The following is an 18,502-nucleotide window of genomic DNA, read 5'->3' as shown; positions in this document are numbered from 1 at the left end:
TGTAAACGTCAAACTGCTACCAACTCGAACGCGTCAAATTCCCTAACATTCGAAATTTTACAAATTGGCTTTTGATGCCGAACCAGACGAAAGTTTTTACTTTTCGTAATATTAACAGTAAAATGATACATTAAATGTTACGAAAGTGTCAAAAACGAATACGATATTTCCACAATTTAAACTCTGCCGACTGAAAAACTAATTCTATCAGAAGCATGTACAATAATTTCAACAGAACGGTCAGATTATGTGGTATTTTACACCTATTTGGTACTAAATTAATAAATTACACTTATGTAAAAGTAAATTTTTGTTGAGCAAAAAAATAAAGGTGCAATTTTTACTTATCGATTAAAATCGTTTTATTTATTGTATTAATAAAATAGTTTATAAAATATTATGTATACATCTCCAAACAACACAATTTTCATGACTTATTATTATAACTTACAATGAAAACTGTTACAGAATTTAAAAATCATTACAAAAGTTATGTCAATTATGCTGTGAGAGAAAACAGTATACTTATACAACCTCATTGAAGGTAAAGACATGGAAGAATTTAAAATACAATTTTCGTTATGTGTACGCGTTGTTTGTTAGGTCTGGCGCTTTTCCTTCTTTGACAATTCTCAAAGCTCTCAAAACAGACACCTTGTCCAATTCACTTTGAGTTGGTTTTTCATTATCTAAACATATATCTTTAGTTCTCTCCTTAAAATGCTCCAGTACTTTAATTCTGTAATCAATAGTTGTAGCAACGAAGTTACCCGTTAAAATTAAATTTTCTAGACAAGGCAAATCTCCCAAGTAAGTAATTTCTTCTATATCGTCAATTTTGTTACAACTTAAATTTAATGTTACTAAAGAATATAATTTCCTAAACCCCTTTAAAGAAGTAATACTGTTTTGAGACAGGTTTAAAGTTGTTATGTTACCAATTTTTGTATGCAATTGGTTACATATTGATATTAAATTATTTGATAAACTGAGATGTGATAAATTAGGCAATTCTGAGAGGCCTGAAATACATGAAATTTTATTTGAATCCAGAATCAAAGTTTTCAAGTTAGGCACTAAAGTTATTGTTTTATCTATATCAATTAAATTGTTGTTAGTGAGATTTAATACTGTCACGTTGACCCAAATCTAAAATAAAATGTATAATACACAATTAAACATTTAAAACATATTTACTTGACTAGAATCTAGATTGCACTTATGCAAGACATCACACTGTAGAATTTGGCTAATACTACTCATATTTGTGTTATGTACACATAATTTTTGTACAGTAGTCCTTACATTTCCCAGAGAAGTAATTTTATCCAAAGAAACTTTTATTAAAACCAAGGAGGTCAATTCCTAAAATGTGATTAACATAAAGTAAAACATCAGCTATTTTGATCTACCTTGAATGAAACTAATTCAAATGGCAACTGATTTGGAATAATATTACTATTAAGGTATGAATTTCCATTTCCATTTACTGTTAAGGTTTTTAGTTGAGAATATAAATCTACAACATGTGTAAAGTCATATCTGCTGTCAGTGTTTTCAACTGTTGGAAATGGTTTCTTCAAACATTCACTCACAGCATGTAACTAAAACAATCTATAAATTAAAAAAAATTAAAATTAAACTTTTCACCTATACTTCAAGTGGAGTCAAGGTATAACTTCTAGTTGAAGACAGCAGAAGATCAGCTTCTACAAAAAATTTCATAGCCAGGTTTTGTAGAAGAAAGAATATGTCATAAACATGGAAATTAAAAAATTCTATAAATATTCTAGGCATTGTACGTTTCAAATAATTTAAAATCTTTTGACAGTACTCCTCTAAGCCTTTCCTTCTATTTTCTATAAAAATTGGACATTTGTTCCTTATAACTTTCTTTGATGGCAAAATATCTTTGGATACTCCATGATCAGTAACTAGTTGATTATGCAACTCAAAAAATTCACTGTAGCGATGAAGGACATGCCATTTAATCTCTCCCACAGTCACGACAATTTTATAATAGGTAATATTATTAATTTCCTCTGAACTTGGGATTTCAATTAGGGTGTCATTTTGATTCAACCAAAAACAAGCCATAATTGAGGAACCTGCAAATTGACCTCTGTGACAGCGACTTACTATTATTGCACGTTCATTTCTTACTTGACGATGTAAAATTAAAACATTTTACTCTCTATTAAACAGTCTTACATAAAGCAACAAGGTTATAACCATTTAGCATTTATCAAGCGACAAGTGTCAAATAACATACATAAAAGTGGGGTTAAATCAGAGACCAAAGAGAAGAGTATGGGATAGAGGGGAAGCAGAAATATAATAAAATATAAGTGTAAGTGGCGACCTCTGGTATTTGAGGCTCCTAATTATTCAGTTCATTAGGCTGCTGCGGGGCAACGGGGAAAGGGAGGAACAGTTTATTCGTTTATTCATTCATTAGGTTTGTGTTCTGTGTTCATTATATCTGTGTTCATTATTTTCAAGAGCCTCACACAGGTATACTGGGTATACTGTGCTCACACACTAGAGGCAGAGAATAGAGGCGCTGAAACTCGTACAATGTAATTTAACGTTGGCTCTTATGGGTTACTTCTCCTCTATCCTATACACTCTGCCAGAGACAACTTGTTAAACGTTAGATCTGTTACCATTAATCGTCGTCCGCGGCGATATATAACAATGTATATCTAAAATAGTGAGAGTAATGATGCAAACAAAACGAAAAAATAAAACAAAAAATAGATATGTACAAAAACTTTGTTTATTTATGTATATTGCGTCTGCCTTTACATCAGTCTTTTCATCTTGTAATTTTAAAACTTTGTATAAGTACTCACTCTCATTAACATAGGAACAAATTTCAAAATTAAACATATTTTTATTAGGCAATTATTGCTTATTCAGCCAAGGTTACATAACTAAACATAAAAAATCCTAACAATTTTGTAATCCAGTAGAGAAATAATGAACTGAATTAGAATGATTAGGTGTTAAAAGGAAAAAAGAATTAAAAACGATTAGGTTTACTCTGAAATATATCTACAACTTTAGAACTTTAGACAATGTTTCCGTGTAGCAACAAAGCTTTGTGCTATGTAGAGCGGTATGAAGACCGTTATGGGCAAGTTAATTTTGGTATAAGCTTTTTCAGGCACTTCATAATTTACTCCCACAGAAACATTGCATAACAAATATTCCTGAATTATTTTACTAACAGCATCTATATGACGTAGAATATTATCATCAATAAGCAAACAATAATTTACTTCTTCCTTAAAACTCATACTATTAAATTTAGAATTTTCTGTGAAAACAACTCCTTTCACATTTGCTGAAGTGAACCGCCAAGCAGATTCTAATGCATTGACGCAGATGCTGCTGTAGCCTTTCATCATTTTTTTTATTATTTCTTTATGAGATAGTCTATAAATTTTAGTTTCTTGCCTTAGCAAACGGCTTTCAATGTGTTCCTCTCCTTCCAGCAAACCTTCAAACTAGATCAGTCCTAGGTGCTTGGCCAGTGTCTTACAGCTCGCCTTATTTTCAACTAATATAAAGATTTCTACATGACATTTTACGTCATTGTTAAAGTGTGAGTTGAGCATATGTCCTGACAGCAGCTCAAAGTTCCCTGTTTTTTGGGATGTTTTTCTCTTTTTATAACTATAGCAGGAAGAACAGCCATCAGAATCATCATTTTCTAGTTGATCATCTGCACTTGATGAGTCGGTCATTGTCCCTGGTTTTGTAGTATAAATAATGTGTTGCGTTCCAATTTTCAATACTCTTATTCTCCGTTTCTGCATAAGCAATTGGAGTTTTGTTTGATTTTCTGTTAAAATTACCAACAAATTGGAGTGTTCCATACCATACAATACTTACTTCTGTGACTTACTTCTCTACGCTTCTCTATATATACTTACACCGTTGCCAGATTTATTAAAGGTTCAACATTATACTGCTCGTAGCAGAGAAGTATGGTGGGTTGCGTAATAACAGAATAGTATCCATTTTGTTCATGTTTTATCCTCCAGTTTAATTTGTCTTTGCAAAAACTACAACAGTCACCCCGTAGAGACGTTTCTTCTGAATCAAATCCGTTTTATAGCTCACCTTAAAACGAAAAATTTAGCAAAAACATGTTTTTTTTAATGAAACGATTTTTAAAAAAAACTGGGCTAGTTACCTTATTACAAACAAATCAACAAATTGCACCAAAACGTACATGATCCAGAAAAGCCTGTTCAATCTTTAATAAATCTGGCAACGGTGTAAGTACATCAACAGAAGTAAGTATTGTGCGGGGCACGGACAGGATTAGGATTAGGCTCAAACTGCAACATTAATTTCCTCACTTCATTTTTTGTTGCCAGTGTATACCGTGTAAAGTATGGAACGAGTTTTGTTTTGAGGTTATAAATTGGAAAGCGTGATGTTTCATAAGGTAAAATAGAAAAAGTTAATGCTTTTGATTTTAATTTCTAATATTATAGGATATTACCTCAGGTGCACATGAGCAAGCAAGAAAAGATTATGTAAGACTGGCAGTTTTACAAAAAAACTTGCGCAAAATATGTAGTTCAATAAATAAGGAGATAATGCAAACCGATGTGGAATGGATGAATCTAGTGGCACTGTCAAAAAATTCAGATAAAACTAATAAACCATCAACCAGTACACAAATCAAATCAAGTGGAGTGCAGCAATCTTTAGAAAACCCTGAACAAACTTTGCAGACATTAAATTTAAATCCTACCATTCAACATGGAGTGCAGCAAACACATATGGATGAGGAATTTGATAGTGACTGAAAAAACTTTCATGTATCTTTTCAAAAAAATGCCAAAATATTGAGAGCATAATTTATTTTAAATTTAATTTATACAGTTACCCATGGGGCAATTATCATAAATCAATCTTAAGAAGCATCTAAACATAATATATAACATATTAAATTGCATAAACAGTACCTAACAACTTTTCAGACAGTAACATATCACCATTAAATGTATTTGTGTTACATTTTGAGATCTCATAAACTTAACATGATCAAACTGTACTTAATATAAAATTAAAAAGGGAAATAAATTGTTTTAAGTTGGTTTCCAAGTTACCATTTGCATTTTCCTATTTAATTCTTCTAGGATAATAGAACATTGTACTTGTTTTTCTGTTGATAGATTGGTTATCACATCATCATCTTCATCTTCTTCCTTTTTGACCTTTTTCCTCTTAATTTTATTTGGATCTTTTTTATTAGCATCTTCATCATTTTCACACTCACTATTTCTAGTTTTTATCTGAAATCAAAAAGTCATGATTATTAAAACTAATATGCAGCATAGTTGCACCTTTCTGATTTGCTTATCATACTCTAAAGCATCATAGTAATTTGGTTTCTCCCTACGTACTCTTTGAGTACGCCTCCTAATGTCAGCTCCTGGAGATAATACACGTGCAGTTCTTCTAGAGTTGAAAAACGAATGACCACAAGGACAAGCTTTACAAGCCACAGGTACCTAAAAAAACATGTCATATGTTTGATGCAATGACATTATGTTTGTTTACCTGTTGATCACACTTAGGACAATTTTTTGCGATCATAATTATTGATCCATTAATTTACATGGAGAAATTACAGTAACTGGCTAATTTATAACATTTTACTACTCTAAAAACATCTGACAATTAAATTGTTGACATTTACGATTCCCAATTTGTAGAAAATTAATTTGGCATTATTCTGACGTTTGACGGACTCTCATACGTCAACTGTGACAGTTCACAAGTTGGCCAACTGCGCTGCCCTGTTTCTAATTTCAAAATTGTTTCATTAGAAATGTTTATTTATGTTTAAATAAGCGCTTAACTTTTGTTTATATGTTTCAATTACTATTTTATGCATATGATAAAAAAATTGTTTAGAATATTTTTTGCATTTCCTACGTGTATTAAAATATGTATATCAGAAATCTAGGGTTTTTTGTTGTATAACCAATTGTCGAATTCAAATACGCAACATTTCGTATTTCGTTTCCTGACTATTTGAAACAAGAAATCTCAGGTAAGAAGTTTCTTTGTAATAATTATTATCCCAAGATACGTTTTAAATAAGTCAATACCAAACATTCACCGTATTAGATTTTTTTTTCTGCAAATTACATCACTTCATTACGATACGTTGTGGAAAAACGGCCGTCTGTATTTCAATTTAGAGAAAAACGCTGCAAAAAGAGCGAATTATGTAGTAGGTACCGTTTTCAACAGATTGAAAAAGTTTTTTTAATCATTTAGAGTGAATGAAACCGATGAAATTAAAATATTTGGCGATTAGTCTAGATATGATTAACGGAAAAAAAAGTTTCCACGTTCCAACCAACAAATTACTGAAAGCTCCCATTAATGAAGTGAAATACATGCAGAATAGTTAGGTATCTTGAAGACAGTGAGAAAATCATCACAGTCGAGCATGCTTTTCGGAAAGTTAAAACCAGTCAATAAATTATTTTTTAAAATTAAGATGGTATAATTGTGGATTAAATTAAGGTACCGTCGATGTTAAATTTGTGTATTATTTTGATTTTCATTAAACTACAGAAAACGCTTATAATTTTTTTTTTCATATCACAATGTAATCGTTATATTAAGTAGGTTGAAATCTATATTTCCATATAAATAACAGTATAAAAATACAAATACTCGAAAGCACCTTCTCTGATTTGGAAAGCTTTTTCTTTGAAGTTGTAACAATGAATTGCACCTTGTTAATAAATACATAAATATTTACTAAGGATGATAACTAAAGTGCCATGCATGGGCGTCAAAAAATTTGTCAGGAAGACATCAAACATGATTGTGCACATGAAAGTTTCAAATAAACAATTGAATGATTTATGAATTTGAATTAATCGGGCAGAAATCATTCTATTTCATCTATGGACATTCACGTAATGTGATACAGTAAATTAGTACACATTTATAAATTTGAAGAACTAAATATTTTCTAAAGACTTTCCCTAACACGTGGCTGAAAAGGCACATCAAAGGAAAAGAATAATGTAATAAAAACACTAAGTAAAACATTTAGAAATTATGATCTAAAACATTGGATGATGTTCATATGACGGAATCGACCTCATTGTCGTCGTTTTTAACTTGAGGTTTTTTTAAAAAGGGGACTATGACCCAAATAACGGAACCTATGATGAGAATTACACCTAAAGTACAAAACAATGAAATATACGACTTTGATTTTTCGATCCAAATACCACAAGCAGGTGGTCCCGCTAATTGTAAAATACCATTAACAAACAACGATATACCATAGGAAGATTGTAAACGTTCTTCTCCCAGCATATCGGCCATTATCACAGCGGTTATGCCTACATAAATTCCCGAAGCTAAACCGAATACAGAACAAAATACACATATGACGATATATCCATTAAAAAACGGCAAAAACGCAAGAGAAATTCCGGATACTAAAAGACCACCGATGAAATACGCAGCTTTTGGACACAAATGCAGATCTGACAGAGCAGAACCACCAATTCTTCCAACAAGGTCTAAAGCTGAAACGACGGAGAGCAAAAGAGCCCCCATTTCGCTATTGTAACCCAGCGATTTGGCATAAAGCGGGAGGAGCACTATGAAATTAGTGTAACTAATAGCGTTAGTGGCGTTGGAAAACAAGATGATCAGATAGAGAGGATCTTTCAGGAGAGAAAGATCAAAGAATTTTTTCTTCGGTTCAGCATCTTTCCCATCTACTTTGCGTGCAGATTTCAAACTGAAGGAACTGGCGAACGTCTCAGGTTGAAGCGTCAGAGTACTACCGTGGTACGGAGTACTGATGTACTGAAAGGAACTGGTAGAAGGACTCCTGCGAGGGACTCGACTGCGCCTCGATCCCGTGAGTCGTCCTTGGGACTGCAAGTCCATGGCACCGTTGTTGCTTTCCGGCACGGCATGTAAAGCTGAAGAACTATTCATGTTAGTACGTGACCCTGCGGTGGCAATTTTGGCCTTCAGGAGTTCGTTTCGACCGGTCGGGACGCTGATCTTCCTCTCGCGGCTGGTCGTGGGCTTGTAGTTCTGCACGGCGGCGCTGGAGACGCTCCTGTTGAAGTGATTCGACGAGATGTCGAAGTTGTCGGGAAAGGAGTCGGTGTGCGGGATGTGCGGCAACGACACCATCGTCTCCTCCGCGTTGATCTCGAATTTCGGCTTGATGAAGCTCTGGTTCTCGTCGGAATCGGAGTCCGGCGGCTCGACCCTAACCCTCTTCATGTGTTTCTCGACGGGGTCGTAGAACAACGCCGCTACCCAAACGTTTAACATTACTCCACCCATCAGGAACATAGCACCTCTGTTTTCAAACGGAGTGAATATTGGAGGGCTGAGGCGGGGAAACGTACCTGCACCCGTAGAAATCGAGCATGATTTGGATTATCGGCGGCAGGATGATGGAGCCGAGAGCAGATCCTGAAATGCACAGTCCGTTTGCGAGACCCCGCAGCCTGACGAAGTAGCTCGTCACGATGTACACTGTCGGGGGAAAAGAGAGACCTGCACCTGTACCAACCAAGACTCCATAGCTAGAAACACCACGTCAAAAACATTATTTCCCAATAATATTTTACTTACCTGATACAAAGATATGCCACCGAATCCGCGAAAAAACTTAAAATCATACCTGCCGCAGCGAAGGTTCCTCCGATTAGAGTTACCGTTCTGTATGAATATTTTAAAGACAGGATGCTGGATACCGGACCTGAAACAACCACTCAGTCACCGTCCAAAACTCCCGATCGGGGGTACTACCTAGAGAGCTGTACAAAAAGTAACAGATGCCTGGAATCGCTGCTGCGTCGGCCGAGGAGGTATTGAAGTCGTCGATGAAGGCGGCGAAGAGGACACCAAACGATTTTATCGTGCCTGGGATCAAGACGTTGACTAGAGTGGATCCGAACAACACTAACCAACCCCATCCACCGTCGGGTGGTACCAGTTTCCATTTATCCATTTTTTTCTCATTCTCTTCAGCTATGATGGCCACACCTGTTCCGGACGAATAACTTTTTAATTGAAAAATTTAAATCTACTTTTGGGACAGCTCGTATTTTTCTCAACTGATAAAGGGCAACACTTGATTTTTTATTTTTGCACCGATTTAGCTTTGACAAATCTGATAACTTACTTGCTTATCAAATCATTGAGATTGTTGAAATGTGAACAAACATCTTAGTCTTAAATAATCAATAAACAAATTTGGCGCCAAATTCGATTTGACGGGTGATGACGTGACATCATGACCAATACGAAAACTGGTGCACAGTTCTTTGTTCTCGCGGGGCTTTTGTTCGGTGCCATTAAATATATCTACAAAGGGGTGCACAAATGCATTTAATAAAAATAACAACAATTAGTCATATTTCACCGTTCACTATGTGTTCACTACGTTTATTGTGGTTTTTCTGGACGAATCTAGTTTGCGCCAGTACATTGAATTGTCTTGCTTGATTGCAACATTTTTTTCATTTTATTTGCACATAATCAACTTGATCGCGTTTTCCGATTATTTTCATGAATATGCTGTTATTGTTGGTGTCAGTTACTAAATCGATAATGTAGGTTAATTAATACGGCTGTAACATTGAACTTGATCGAGTTGATTGATTTAATTACGACGAATTGTTTTTTGGCGAAATTTAAAATCATAAAATCGTGTTGAATTGCAAACATCGTAACAGGATTTCGTGCAACGTTTGTAGAGCGATAAAACTAAATGATACGTACTTTTTGTGCGTTTTCTTTCCAATTCGTGTGGTTTTTGTTTGTGCGAATTGTTTGTTTCGCCATCAGTTTTCGACGAATTTTCACTTTGCGGTGCCCTTTTTTTCGTGGTGTCTTCGAGTAGTGGTTCTTGCACTTCGATATTCGCACGTTTTGGTTCGCCGGACATTTTTACAGAGTTTATTCTTAACTATTGCTATAACATTGGTGTAACTTTTGTACCAAAGTTGAACTAAGTGCTACACTGAGGTATCTGTTAGACACGAACACGTGCCTGAAAGTCTGAAACGGTATACGAACAGCTGATGATTTACAGATAAAAACTTATCATTGTAAGAACACAAACTGACTCGAATCCTATTGAAAACACAAACAAAAAATACACTGTTATTTTATGGCTCTGCTTTAAACGGGCGGCGGTAAGTGACAATTATTCCCAACAAACAGCTGGCCATTGGGTTTTTGAACAGATAACTGAAATCCGATTATGCACATAGACGCTGAAGGCCACAATTGGAGTATTTATTTTATATTACACAATGCTCTCATTAATATTACCTTGCGCGATTCTTAGAACATTCGACACAACTTATCGCGATCGTTTCAAACAAACAGATTTATCACATCAATTTATATATTATTTATCAAATGCTCACTGCTCACCGACACACGATTTGCGCTACGTAAATTGCCCTTAATGACGAATTAGCATCGTGCATCACGTTTAATTATTCTGTTTGTCGACTGACTCCCAATTCACGAAATATAAGCGACAGTTCCGATCCGATGGATTTCTGCGTAACTCTCTTACGCATTTCGTCACCAAATTCATTTGTTTTCCTTTCTATGACCGCGATTTTTAGCCCTTTTGTCCCGATGCTCCCCTGAAATTTGTCCGGTTTCTTATCTCCGATCGCACACGTGAATATGATCGACTGACTTTTCTATTTTTCCGCTTCAATCGGAATAAATTATTTTCACAAAAAAAGTGCCCATTCCGCTTGATACAAGACTATTATCACTATCTTGCCTCGCCTCATTACTAATTCATTACGTCATTTTGACCGCCCGCAGCATTTAATAACTGGCCACCAAAAAGTCTCCGCTAGCAACGATTAATTATCATTAATTTAGAAAGTTAATAATCTCTTCGTGGTATTTTATCGCGACTCAATTTTTTCTAATCTCACAAACTTTTTTTCATTCGTAAAAACTAACACATTTGCAATTAGTTTTAAATTAATCTGCTAGTCGAATGTGTAGACCTTCCAACTGATTATCATTGCTTCATTATTAATTAATCCACAGATAATTTTTTCTAAATAAAACGCAAACGAAATGGATACGAATTTGCACGTCTAATCAGAACGGTTTTGATTACAATGTGGGATGATCTTATTAAATTGCAAATTTGAGGGATTGTTAACCTTCGAATAAATAATTCATACTTAAATATTACAGTGTGGCCACAACTCACGGAAAGTTCCTGTGTGTTTTAGATTGTGACAAATGAGCGACCACATTTTATTCACAAACGTCCTTTATCTACAAAACAAATACAATCAGATTTATCACAGTCGTAATTAAATATTGTGACTGTTTCCCGAAATTGGGTGTATTTTTTTTTGTACATATGACTTAATGACGATAATTATCTCGAGTTTGTTCATCACATTTCACATTCTTGGAAGTCGTCGCTATCTTTAATTCCACACATTCGTTAATAAATGTTAACAGATGTCGAAAAGCCCCATGTGATGCATTTTGTATATTTTAATAATAGATATTAGTTTTTAATACGTGTTAATTGTGTACTTTAGCCTGTTATCATTTGTCGTGTGATATTACAAAAGAACCATGCAGTTTTATTTTGGCACATCACAAAATATTCCATTTTGGAAATCCCTAAAAATCGTGCGATAAATTTCACACCGGCAAGCAACAGGTGTAATCTCATCGTAAAAATCTTGATGCAATGATTAGGAGAGTGCGGATTGATCGATTAAAAATATTACGTAATTCAGAAAAAGTTGCAAAAATGCGGAGTTTGGTAGATCGAACTGGAGAAAGTCAAAAGCGAGGTCGTTGACAGTAAATGTAACTTTGCAACGGCACATGAAGGTAAAAAATGTTCAAACGGTGACCCTTTTGACACTGATCGAAAATGCGAGCGTGTACTACATTTTTAAGACTAGGCGAAAGTGGGACTTTTCAAAAATTGTTGTCACAGAAAAATTAATTTGCAGGTTGATTGTAATGAGAAGAATACCGCGCATGCTTACGAATATGTATTTATATTAAATCGACGTTGAAATTTTGTTTGGGCGATTACGTCGTGGGTAACGGAGACTTTGTAGCAGAAGGATAAGGTAAACTGTCTTATCGGCATCAGATAAATTAAATTCATTTCGTTTATCTTTTTTGAATAGCTTTGAAAAATCTCGATCAACAAGTTAAAGTAAATAAAAATGTAGGACTGATCGCGGTGTTGGCGTAACGAACATTTTCAAGTGTACATATCTTGTTTTCTGATGTGTGGAGTTCAAATTAACGAATAAAAATATATTGATTTAACTCCACCTCTCCGACGGATTGTTTATTACATAAGTACCTATAATGCGACGTCTCCGATTTTGGTTTTTTCCGTTTGCGCGATCAATAAAATCTGTTTGCTTATAACGTGACAAAAACAACAATTAATTTAAAAATATATTTATTACTAGGAAAATATTGCAACAATCACACCTTTCCATAAATACTTGTTTCCAAAATTTATAAAATCAAAAATATTGAAATGTATAGAACAAAATACAGTGAAATCTCCAAATAATAATTCAAATTTAAGCTACACCTTGTCCCTTACATATTGCAATTACGTTACCTTTTTTTTTTAGAATACTCGTATAAAAATATAACTGTATATAATCAAAAAATTGAGTTACGTTGTAGAAGGTGCTATCAAAGTTACGTTGATCTTGATTTTTTTACAAGACAGATATAGTACTTGATTTTTTTTCCTACTATACATGTACATATATTTTTGTAAAACAGGGAAAACAAAGTGATAATAAAAAATATAAGCACAATAACAATTATTATATAATTTTCATCAAACAAAAACGTTCAAGTCATTGCCGACTAGACCACATAAATTTCATTTTTATTCTAGAGATAAATAAGCTTTTGCAACAAAATTAAATAACATGTAACTTTCCACTTTTAAATTGATTTCACTGTAAATATATGATAATATGAACACAAGTGTATTTGTAACAATCTGAAATGATTAAAACAGTTTTGTCTTTTTCAATTGTGTTGTTTGAGTTAACAATTGACTAAAGAGATTGTCTGGATTAAGATTTCTTGCCTTTTGTCCAGGCAATGATTAAGTTCCAAGCAAAATAAACAGAAAACATGTGAACTTGAAGAGCCAATAAAATAAATGCATACCACAACAATCCATAAGGGTAGCCCTAAAAAAAGAAAAAAAAATTGTGCCTACATTTTTGGATTATTGTCATTCAACATACTTGCCAGATATGGATTTCTTCTAATTCATCTTCATCATCTGAAGTAAGATAAGTCCATACATCTCCAAAATAGTAAATAATGGCATAGAACAATGGCAAGAATCCAAAAAGACATAACCCTGATACATACTGTTTCATGATTGAAACTCTGTTTTCTTTTATTGCAGTTAGACCCAAAAAAGAGAGCAGTAAACTAATGCACCAAACATATTCCCACCAAAGAGGCTGCAAATCATGTGTTATTTTACAGGATCGTCGGTTCAACAGGGAATTACCTGAGGAATGCTAAGTTCTTCAATTTCTAAAATGAATATATCTAATTTATCTAGGATATCAGCCGAAAGTTTTGCCAGCATTGCAAAAAACAGTAGGTAATGGAAAAAAATACAATATTTGAGTCTCGATTTATTTAAAGCACTAAAACAATTATCATTAGCATTTATTCAACAATTTTTAAAATTTGGCACGCTGTCAACGCTGTTGGCATAGAACACTTTAGTGTTAAATTTTAGGTTAGAATATTTTTACCTTAAAGCATATTGAGGTGCTACTCGCTGCCTAAAAGCATGATCTGTACCGTCCGTGCCCGGAGGGGTATAATACAACCCCTTTGTAGCCATTATTCACTATTTACACATTCAGCAGCAAATAACCTAATAATAAGTTTTTAGTCTTTTTCCATCGCGAATACCAAAAAGTACTCGGGCTAGGGACCAGATGCAACTTCAAGGAGAACGGGATATTTTCCGTTGCCAACCTCGCTCGACAAAAACACCAAAACTTATATGTATTCAAAAAATTTATTGTTTTTTCACGGACGTGTCCAACATTAAATAAAACAAAACGTACTTGAATTTAACATTGTTATTGTCATTTTTATGTCAGTAATTGATTCATGCATTGTTCAAAAACCAATCGTCAATTTTTTCAAATGCTTCTGATAAGTTGTAATATTTTGTCGATGGTTTCCACTGACTAATATGTTCTTCTGTAAACGGATCATCCGTTTCTACATTTATATCTTCGATTTTATTTGGAATGACCAATCTGAAACCACATTTATTTATCAATGGAGATCTACCCATCACAAAATACCTCAATGAATGTAGATACATCCTGTTAGGTTTTACATCTTTTCTGTTGCTGTAAGTGTAGTCACCTACAATAGTGTGACCAATATGAGAACAGTGCACTCTTATTTGATGTCTTCTTCCTGTTATTGGTCTTACAAGAACTTTGGTTGCTGGATAGTTGTCAAATAGACCCTGTTCAAGAGTAATAATTAAAGTTCTGGCACCTCTACCATTAACATCAGATGCACACATTTTTTCAATTTCTTGGACTGTCACATCCCTACCTGTAAATCATGATTACCTAATTTCCCTTATTAATTTGAATAATATGAAACCTATTGAAAAATTCAGGTCGAGTAAATTTGAAGACAGATAACCCCTTACAAGTGCTACATAGTATTTTTTACACAGACGTTGTTGAATGACTTTAGATACCACTTGACATGCTTCTTTGTGAATTGGTATGCACATTACACCACTTGTGGAATAATCCAAACGATGCACAAAATAATACTCATGATGTAAATGGTTTGAGGCTAATAAAGGTAGCTTCTCTTTCATGAAAGTTTGAATTGTTTGCTACAATAAGAAAATCGAGTTATTTTTTCCAAACAACTAAGTACTACTGAGAATTTGATTTACTTCTTTCTTATTGTTGCTATTGATTTTCAAATCATATGTTTTATCGATGATTATAAAATTTTTACTTTGGTGCAAAATTCTCGTATTTTTATAATTGTTAAAAAATAAAATTATAAATTTATTCAAAATCGCACAACAAAATTTATGAATAAATAAGAGTATTTTCAGATGTGACATTTAAATGAGGTTAGCTGTCATCACCGTTTATTTAGGGGAAAATATAAATACGTTGGTTACAATTTTTTTTATCAATAAAAACTTTCTATCTTCACTCACAATAGTCAAACGTCAAATAACTACTATACGTCAAAATAATTTTTATCATTACTACTATAAATAGGATTCCTGTGCAAATAAAGTAAGAAATTATTCTTTTTTGTTACCGTTGATGTCACGTATTTAACACTGAATCAAGGTGTTGCAAGTAAAACTCAATTTGAAGGAAAAGTTTGAACATGTGTTAGAAAATTGGTTTGTTGCGCCTCATCTACATTTAATGTCGTTTTTAGGAAGTATTTTTTCCGCAAATTTTTTGACCACATTCAGGCATGGTAGTGATGGCTGTTACTGTTAGGGAAATATGTGATAATGTAACGCTGGCGCGAGAAATGACAATGCTTGGAAACTATGAAAGTGCTGAGGTGTATTATGAAGGGTGCATTCAGATGATAAACAAATTGCTTCTTATGATACCAGAACCGTTACGAAAAAACAAGTGGCAACAAGTAATTCTGACAAAAGGGAGTTTGTGCTCCAGTTAACAAGATTTTTTGCAGGTTCAAAAGAAAGTTGCTTCTGAATATGATGAAATCAAGATTCTAAAGTCAATGTTACAAACATTGCGCGTTGATACAAATGTGGAAGTGCCTATAGGTGTTAGAAGATTAAGAGATGAACCTGTAAGAGATTATGGAGATATTTTGCCAGAAGATTCTTTCATAACAGCTCAGAATGATCCTGATGTTTGGCCACCTCCAACTCCTGTGGATCATGGATACATGCAAAGGTAGGTTTGTGTGAAATTAGGTGGAACACATTTTTAAACCTAACAATTTCAGAAATAGTTTTTCTAAACCAAGGCTGTCTAATGTGAGAAAACCTGAAATGAAGAAAGGAGCTTCTAGAGCAAGTTCTTCAAATACTGCTAGGAGGTCAGAAGTTAAACCAGTCAGAACTGGAAAGAAGGAAGAGAGGCCTTCTTCTTCAAAGTCAGAAAGAAATCCAGATAATAATAAAGTAGATAAAGAAAAAGATGTGGAAAATAATGAAAAAGTTGAACAAGAGGAAGAGAAGAAATTTGAATGCCATGGGATGGAAAGAGAATTGGCTGATGTTTTGGAGAGAGATATTGTACAAAAGAATCCTAATATTCGTTGGGATGATATTGCTGATTTGCATGAAGCTAAGAGACTGCTGGAAGAAGCTGTAGTTCTTCCAATGTGGATGCCAGAATTTTTTACAGGTATTATTTAGATAATAGATAATGCTATTAAGCCTTAATTATGCAATTAATTAAATTAAAATTAAAAATTAATTTTGGTCAGTTGATTAATATTTCTTCATTCCTGATATCAAACAAATGTTTGCTCCACTTATTATTTATTAGGAAATGCTTGAATGCTTGCTTAGAACAGTGATTATTTTGCTACAGGTATCAGAAGGCCCTGGAAGGGTGTTTTAATGGTTGGCCCTCCAGGCACTGGAAAGACCATGTTAGCTAAGGCTGTGGCTACAGAATGTGGCACAACATTCTTTAATGTTTCTTCATCAACATTAACTTCAAAGTATAGAGGTGAATCTGAGAAAATGGTGCGACTTTTGTTTGAAATGGTGCGTATTTATGCGTCAAAACGTAATTACATCAGTGTAACTTGTTTTTAGTAAAAATAGGTTTTTATCATCTTGCGCTTTATTAAAATATGTTTAAACTCTTTTTCAGGCGTGCGTATTTATGCGTCTAAACGTAATTACATCAGTGTAACTTGTTTTTATTAAAAATAGGTTTTTATCATCTTGCGCTTTATTAAAATAAATTTAAACTCTTTTTCAGGCGCGATTTTACGCCCCTAGCACAATTTTTATCGACGAAATAGATTCGCTATGTTCTCGAAGAGGTTCAGAATCTGAACATGAAGCATCCAGGAGAGTGAAATCTGAGTTGTTGGTCCAGATGGATGGAATAACGGCGAACAACGACGAGCCAGGAAAAGTCGTGATGGTACTCGCTGCCACAAATTTTCCGTGGGACATTGACGAAGCGCTCAGAAGACGTCTAGAAAAACGTATTTACATACCGTTGCCCACCCAAGAGGGTAGAGAAGCGCTTTTGAAGATAAATCTGAGAGAAGTGAAGCTAGATCCTGACGTGAACTTAAGCGACATCGCCGAAAAGCTGGATGGATTTTCGGGGGCGGATATAACAAATGTTTGCCGAGATGCGTCTATGATGTCAATGAGACGCAAAATTTACGGTTTGAAACCAGATCAGATCAAGCAGTTGCCCAAAGAAGAGTTAGATTTGCCTGTCACAAATAGAGACTTTGAGGAAGCTTTACTGAAAAATAATAAGAGCGTATCAAAGGAAGATTTGGATAAGTATGAAAAATGGATGAACGAATTCGGTTCCTCATGATAGTCGCGATCTTCCTTTGTATGATACAGCTTGTGTTGGTTAAAACATGTGTTTTCTCATAACATGATTTTAATAATTGTGTGATATTATCGAATTCTTATAGTTTACTTACTAAATCTTAACATGGTTATGAATTTACAACGTGTTTACAATTATTTAATGATTCATTAAATCAAAATTTTATTGATATAGTTTTAATAGCTGTTATTCTTATTGTATTGACATCGAGATTTATTGCTTATTCAAGAGAACGTTTTTGCACTTTGTAGGATATTTTAATTGCCATTGCGTCACAATTTTTGTATTTATATATTCGTTAGGTGACTTTTTTGAATACGGTTAACGGTCAAATTGTGTTGTATGTTGTTGAATTTTCGACCTGTACCATTCATTTTTACTGATCAAAAAATGCCATATTTTATATGTTTGTTTTTGGTGGTTCAGGTACTTGTTCAAATTTATTCTCATTGTTCAGCAACTATGTATTGTAATTTTTTAACAGATGATTTGGTTTTACATTAACAAAATAAAGTACAGTAAAATTTTCATGTGTTTGTTTTAATGATAACACATTTCAGCATTGCGTGTTTGACCGTTTGATTTTGTCGGCAGGAAAACGTAACGCAAGTTTTGGGGTAAGTGTTAATTAGTGGTCGAAATATTGTCTGAGAATAGTATACGGGATGTACGGGTATGTTATTTTGATCGAATTGTATAATTTTAAATTTCGCGCGTACACTGTCGACTGTGAAAAATCCGCGCGTTTCGAAGTCGGCTGTGGAAAACAGCGCCACTGTGGTGTAAGCGCAAGT

The 18,502-nt window shown here is 33.9% G+C and overlaps 6 protein-coding genes and 2 long non-coding RNA genes across 14 annotated transcripts; 2 read left to right on the top strand and 6 right to left on the bottom strand.

The window, feature by feature from the left end:
- Positions 1-337: 337 nt before the first annotated feature.
- On the bottom strand, positions 338-2,322 carry LOC138140048 (nischarin). 2 transcript variants are annotated; one of them, XM_069060741.1, is made up of 5 exons: positions 2,164-2,322; positions 1,657-2,108; positions 1,413-1,604; positions 1,198-1,365; positions 338-1,149 (listed from the first exon to the last, which is right to left on the bottom strand). In XM_069060741.1, exons 2-5 carry the CDS (start codon positions 2,095-2,097, stop codon positions 580-582), a joined length of 1,371 nt encoding a protein of 456 aa, XP_068916842.1. In that variant the 5' UTR covers positions 2,098-2,108; positions 2,164-2,322; the 3' UTR covers positions 338-579. The 2 variants fall into 2 exon arrangements, with proteins under 2 accessions (XP_068916842.1, XP_068916843.1); XM_069060742.1 differs by lacking the exons at positions 1,413-1,604; positions 1,657-2,108; positions 2,164-2,322 and having other exon boundaries at positions 1,198-1,406.
- A 554-nt stretch (positions 2,323-2,876) lies between these two features.
- LOC138140055 (uncharacterized) lies at positions 2,877-4,314 on the bottom strand. Of its 4 annotated transcripts, none has more exons than XR_011162431.1 (2): positions 3,901-4,314; positions 2,877-3,850 (listed from the first exon to the last, which is right to left on the bottom strand). It is a non-coding gene; the product is annotated as an uncharacterized lncRNA (long non-coding RNA). The 4 variants fall into 4 exon arrangements; XR_011162432.1 differs by having other exon boundaries at positions 2,877-3,818; XR_011162430.1 differs by having other exon boundaries at positions 3,914-4,314.
- Position 4,315: 1 nt separating this feature from the next.
- LOC138140054 (uncharacterized) lies at positions 4,316-5,120 on the top strand. Its single transcript, XR_011162429.1, has 2 exons — positions 4,316-4,462; positions 4,512-5,120. It is a non-coding gene; the product is annotated as an uncharacterized lncRNA (long non-coding RNA).
- Positions 4,867-5,896, bottom strand: LOC138140053 (UPF0547 protein C16orf87 homolog). The gene is made up of 3 exons (XM_069060747.1): positions 5,587-5,896; positions 5,370-5,537; positions 4,867-5,318 (listed from the first exon to the last, which is right to left on the bottom strand). The coding sequence occupies exons 1-3, from the start codon at positions 5,620-5,622 to the stop codon at positions 5,112-5,114; spliced, it is 411 nt and encodes a 136-aa protein (XP_068916848.1). The 5' UTR covers positions 5,623-5,896; the 3' UTR covers positions 4,867-5,111.
- Positions 5,897-6,572: 676 nt separating this feature from the next.
- Positions 6,573-10,585, bottom strand: hrm (hermes). Of its 2 annotated transcripts, none has more exons than XM_069060733.1 (5): positions 9,817-10,585; positions 8,842-9,078; positions 8,665-8,791; positions 8,436-8,615; positions 6,573-8,386 (listed from the first exon to the last, which is right to left on the bottom strand). In XM_069060733.1, exons 1-5 carry the CDS (start codon positions 9,980-9,982, stop codon positions 7,135-7,137), a joined length of 1,962 nt encoding a protein of 653 aa, XP_068916834.1. In that variant the 5' UTR covers positions 9,983-10,585; the 3' UTR covers positions 6,573-7,134. The 2 variants fall into 2 exon arrangements, with proteins under 2 accessions (XP_068916834.1, XP_068916835.1); XM_069060734.1 differs by lacking the exon at positions 9,817-10,585 and adding an exon at positions 9,218-9,371.
- Positions 10,586-12,509: 1,924 nt separating this feature from the next.
- On the bottom strand, positions 12,510-14,100 carry jagn (jagunal). Its single transcript, XM_069060746.1, has 4 exons — positions 13,872-14,100; positions 13,619-13,760; positions 13,344-13,568; positions 12,510-13,286 (listed from the first exon to the last, which is right to left on the bottom strand). Exons 1-4 carry the CDS (start codon positions 13,961-13,963, stop codon positions 13,167-13,169), a joined length of 579 nt encoding a protein of 192 aa, XP_068916847.1. The 5' UTR covers positions 13,964-14,100; the 3' UTR covers positions 12,510-13,166.
- Positions 14,101-14,124: 24 nt separating this feature from the next.
- On the bottom strand, positions 14,125-15,235 carry LOC138140051 (RNA pseudouridylate synthase domain-containing protein 1-like). The gene is made up of 4 exons (XM_069060745.1): positions 15,059-15,235; positions 14,752-14,995; positions 14,439-14,700; positions 14,125-14,390 (listed from the first exon to the last, which is right to left on the bottom strand). The coding sequence occupies exons 1-4, from the start codon at positions 15,233-15,235 to the stop codon at positions 14,237-14,239; spliced, it is 837 nt and encodes a 278-aa protein (XP_068916846.1). The 3' UTR covers positions 14,125-14,236.
- A 68-nt stretch (positions 15,236-15,303) lies between these two features.
- LOC138140046 (katanin p60 ATPase-containing subunit A-like 1) lies at positions 15,304-18,236 on the top strand. 2 transcript variants are annotated; one of them, XM_069060736.1, is made up of 6 exons: positions 15,304-15,416; positions 15,568-15,783; positions 15,835-16,064; positions 16,117-16,520; positions 16,710-16,888; positions 17,109-18,236. In XM_069060736.1, the coding sequence occupies exons 2-6, from the start codon at positions 15,607-15,609 to the stop codon at positions 17,688-17,690; spliced, it is 1,572 nt and encodes a 523-aa protein (XP_068916837.1). In that variant the 5' UTR covers positions 15,304-15,416; positions 15,568-15,606; the 3' UTR covers positions 17,691-18,236. The 2 variants fall into 2 exon arrangements, with proteins under 2 accessions (XP_068916837.1, XP_068916838.1); XM_069060737.1 differs by lacking the exon at positions 15,304-15,416 and adding an exon at positions 15,429-15,517.
- The last annotated feature ends 266 nt before the right edge of the window (positions 18,237-18,502 follow it).

This window comes from Tenebrio molitor, chromosome X (assembly GCF_963966145.1).
Source record: "Tenebrio molitor chromosome X, icTenMoli1.1, whole genome shotgun sequence".
In the NCBI taxonomy this organism is placed as follows: Eukaryota; Metazoa; Arthropoda; class Insecta; order Coleoptera; family Tenebrionidae; genus Tenebrio; species Tenebrio molitor.
Note: the sequence above shows the minus strand (reverse complement) of the source record. Positions and strands in the feature narration are given on the sequence as shown.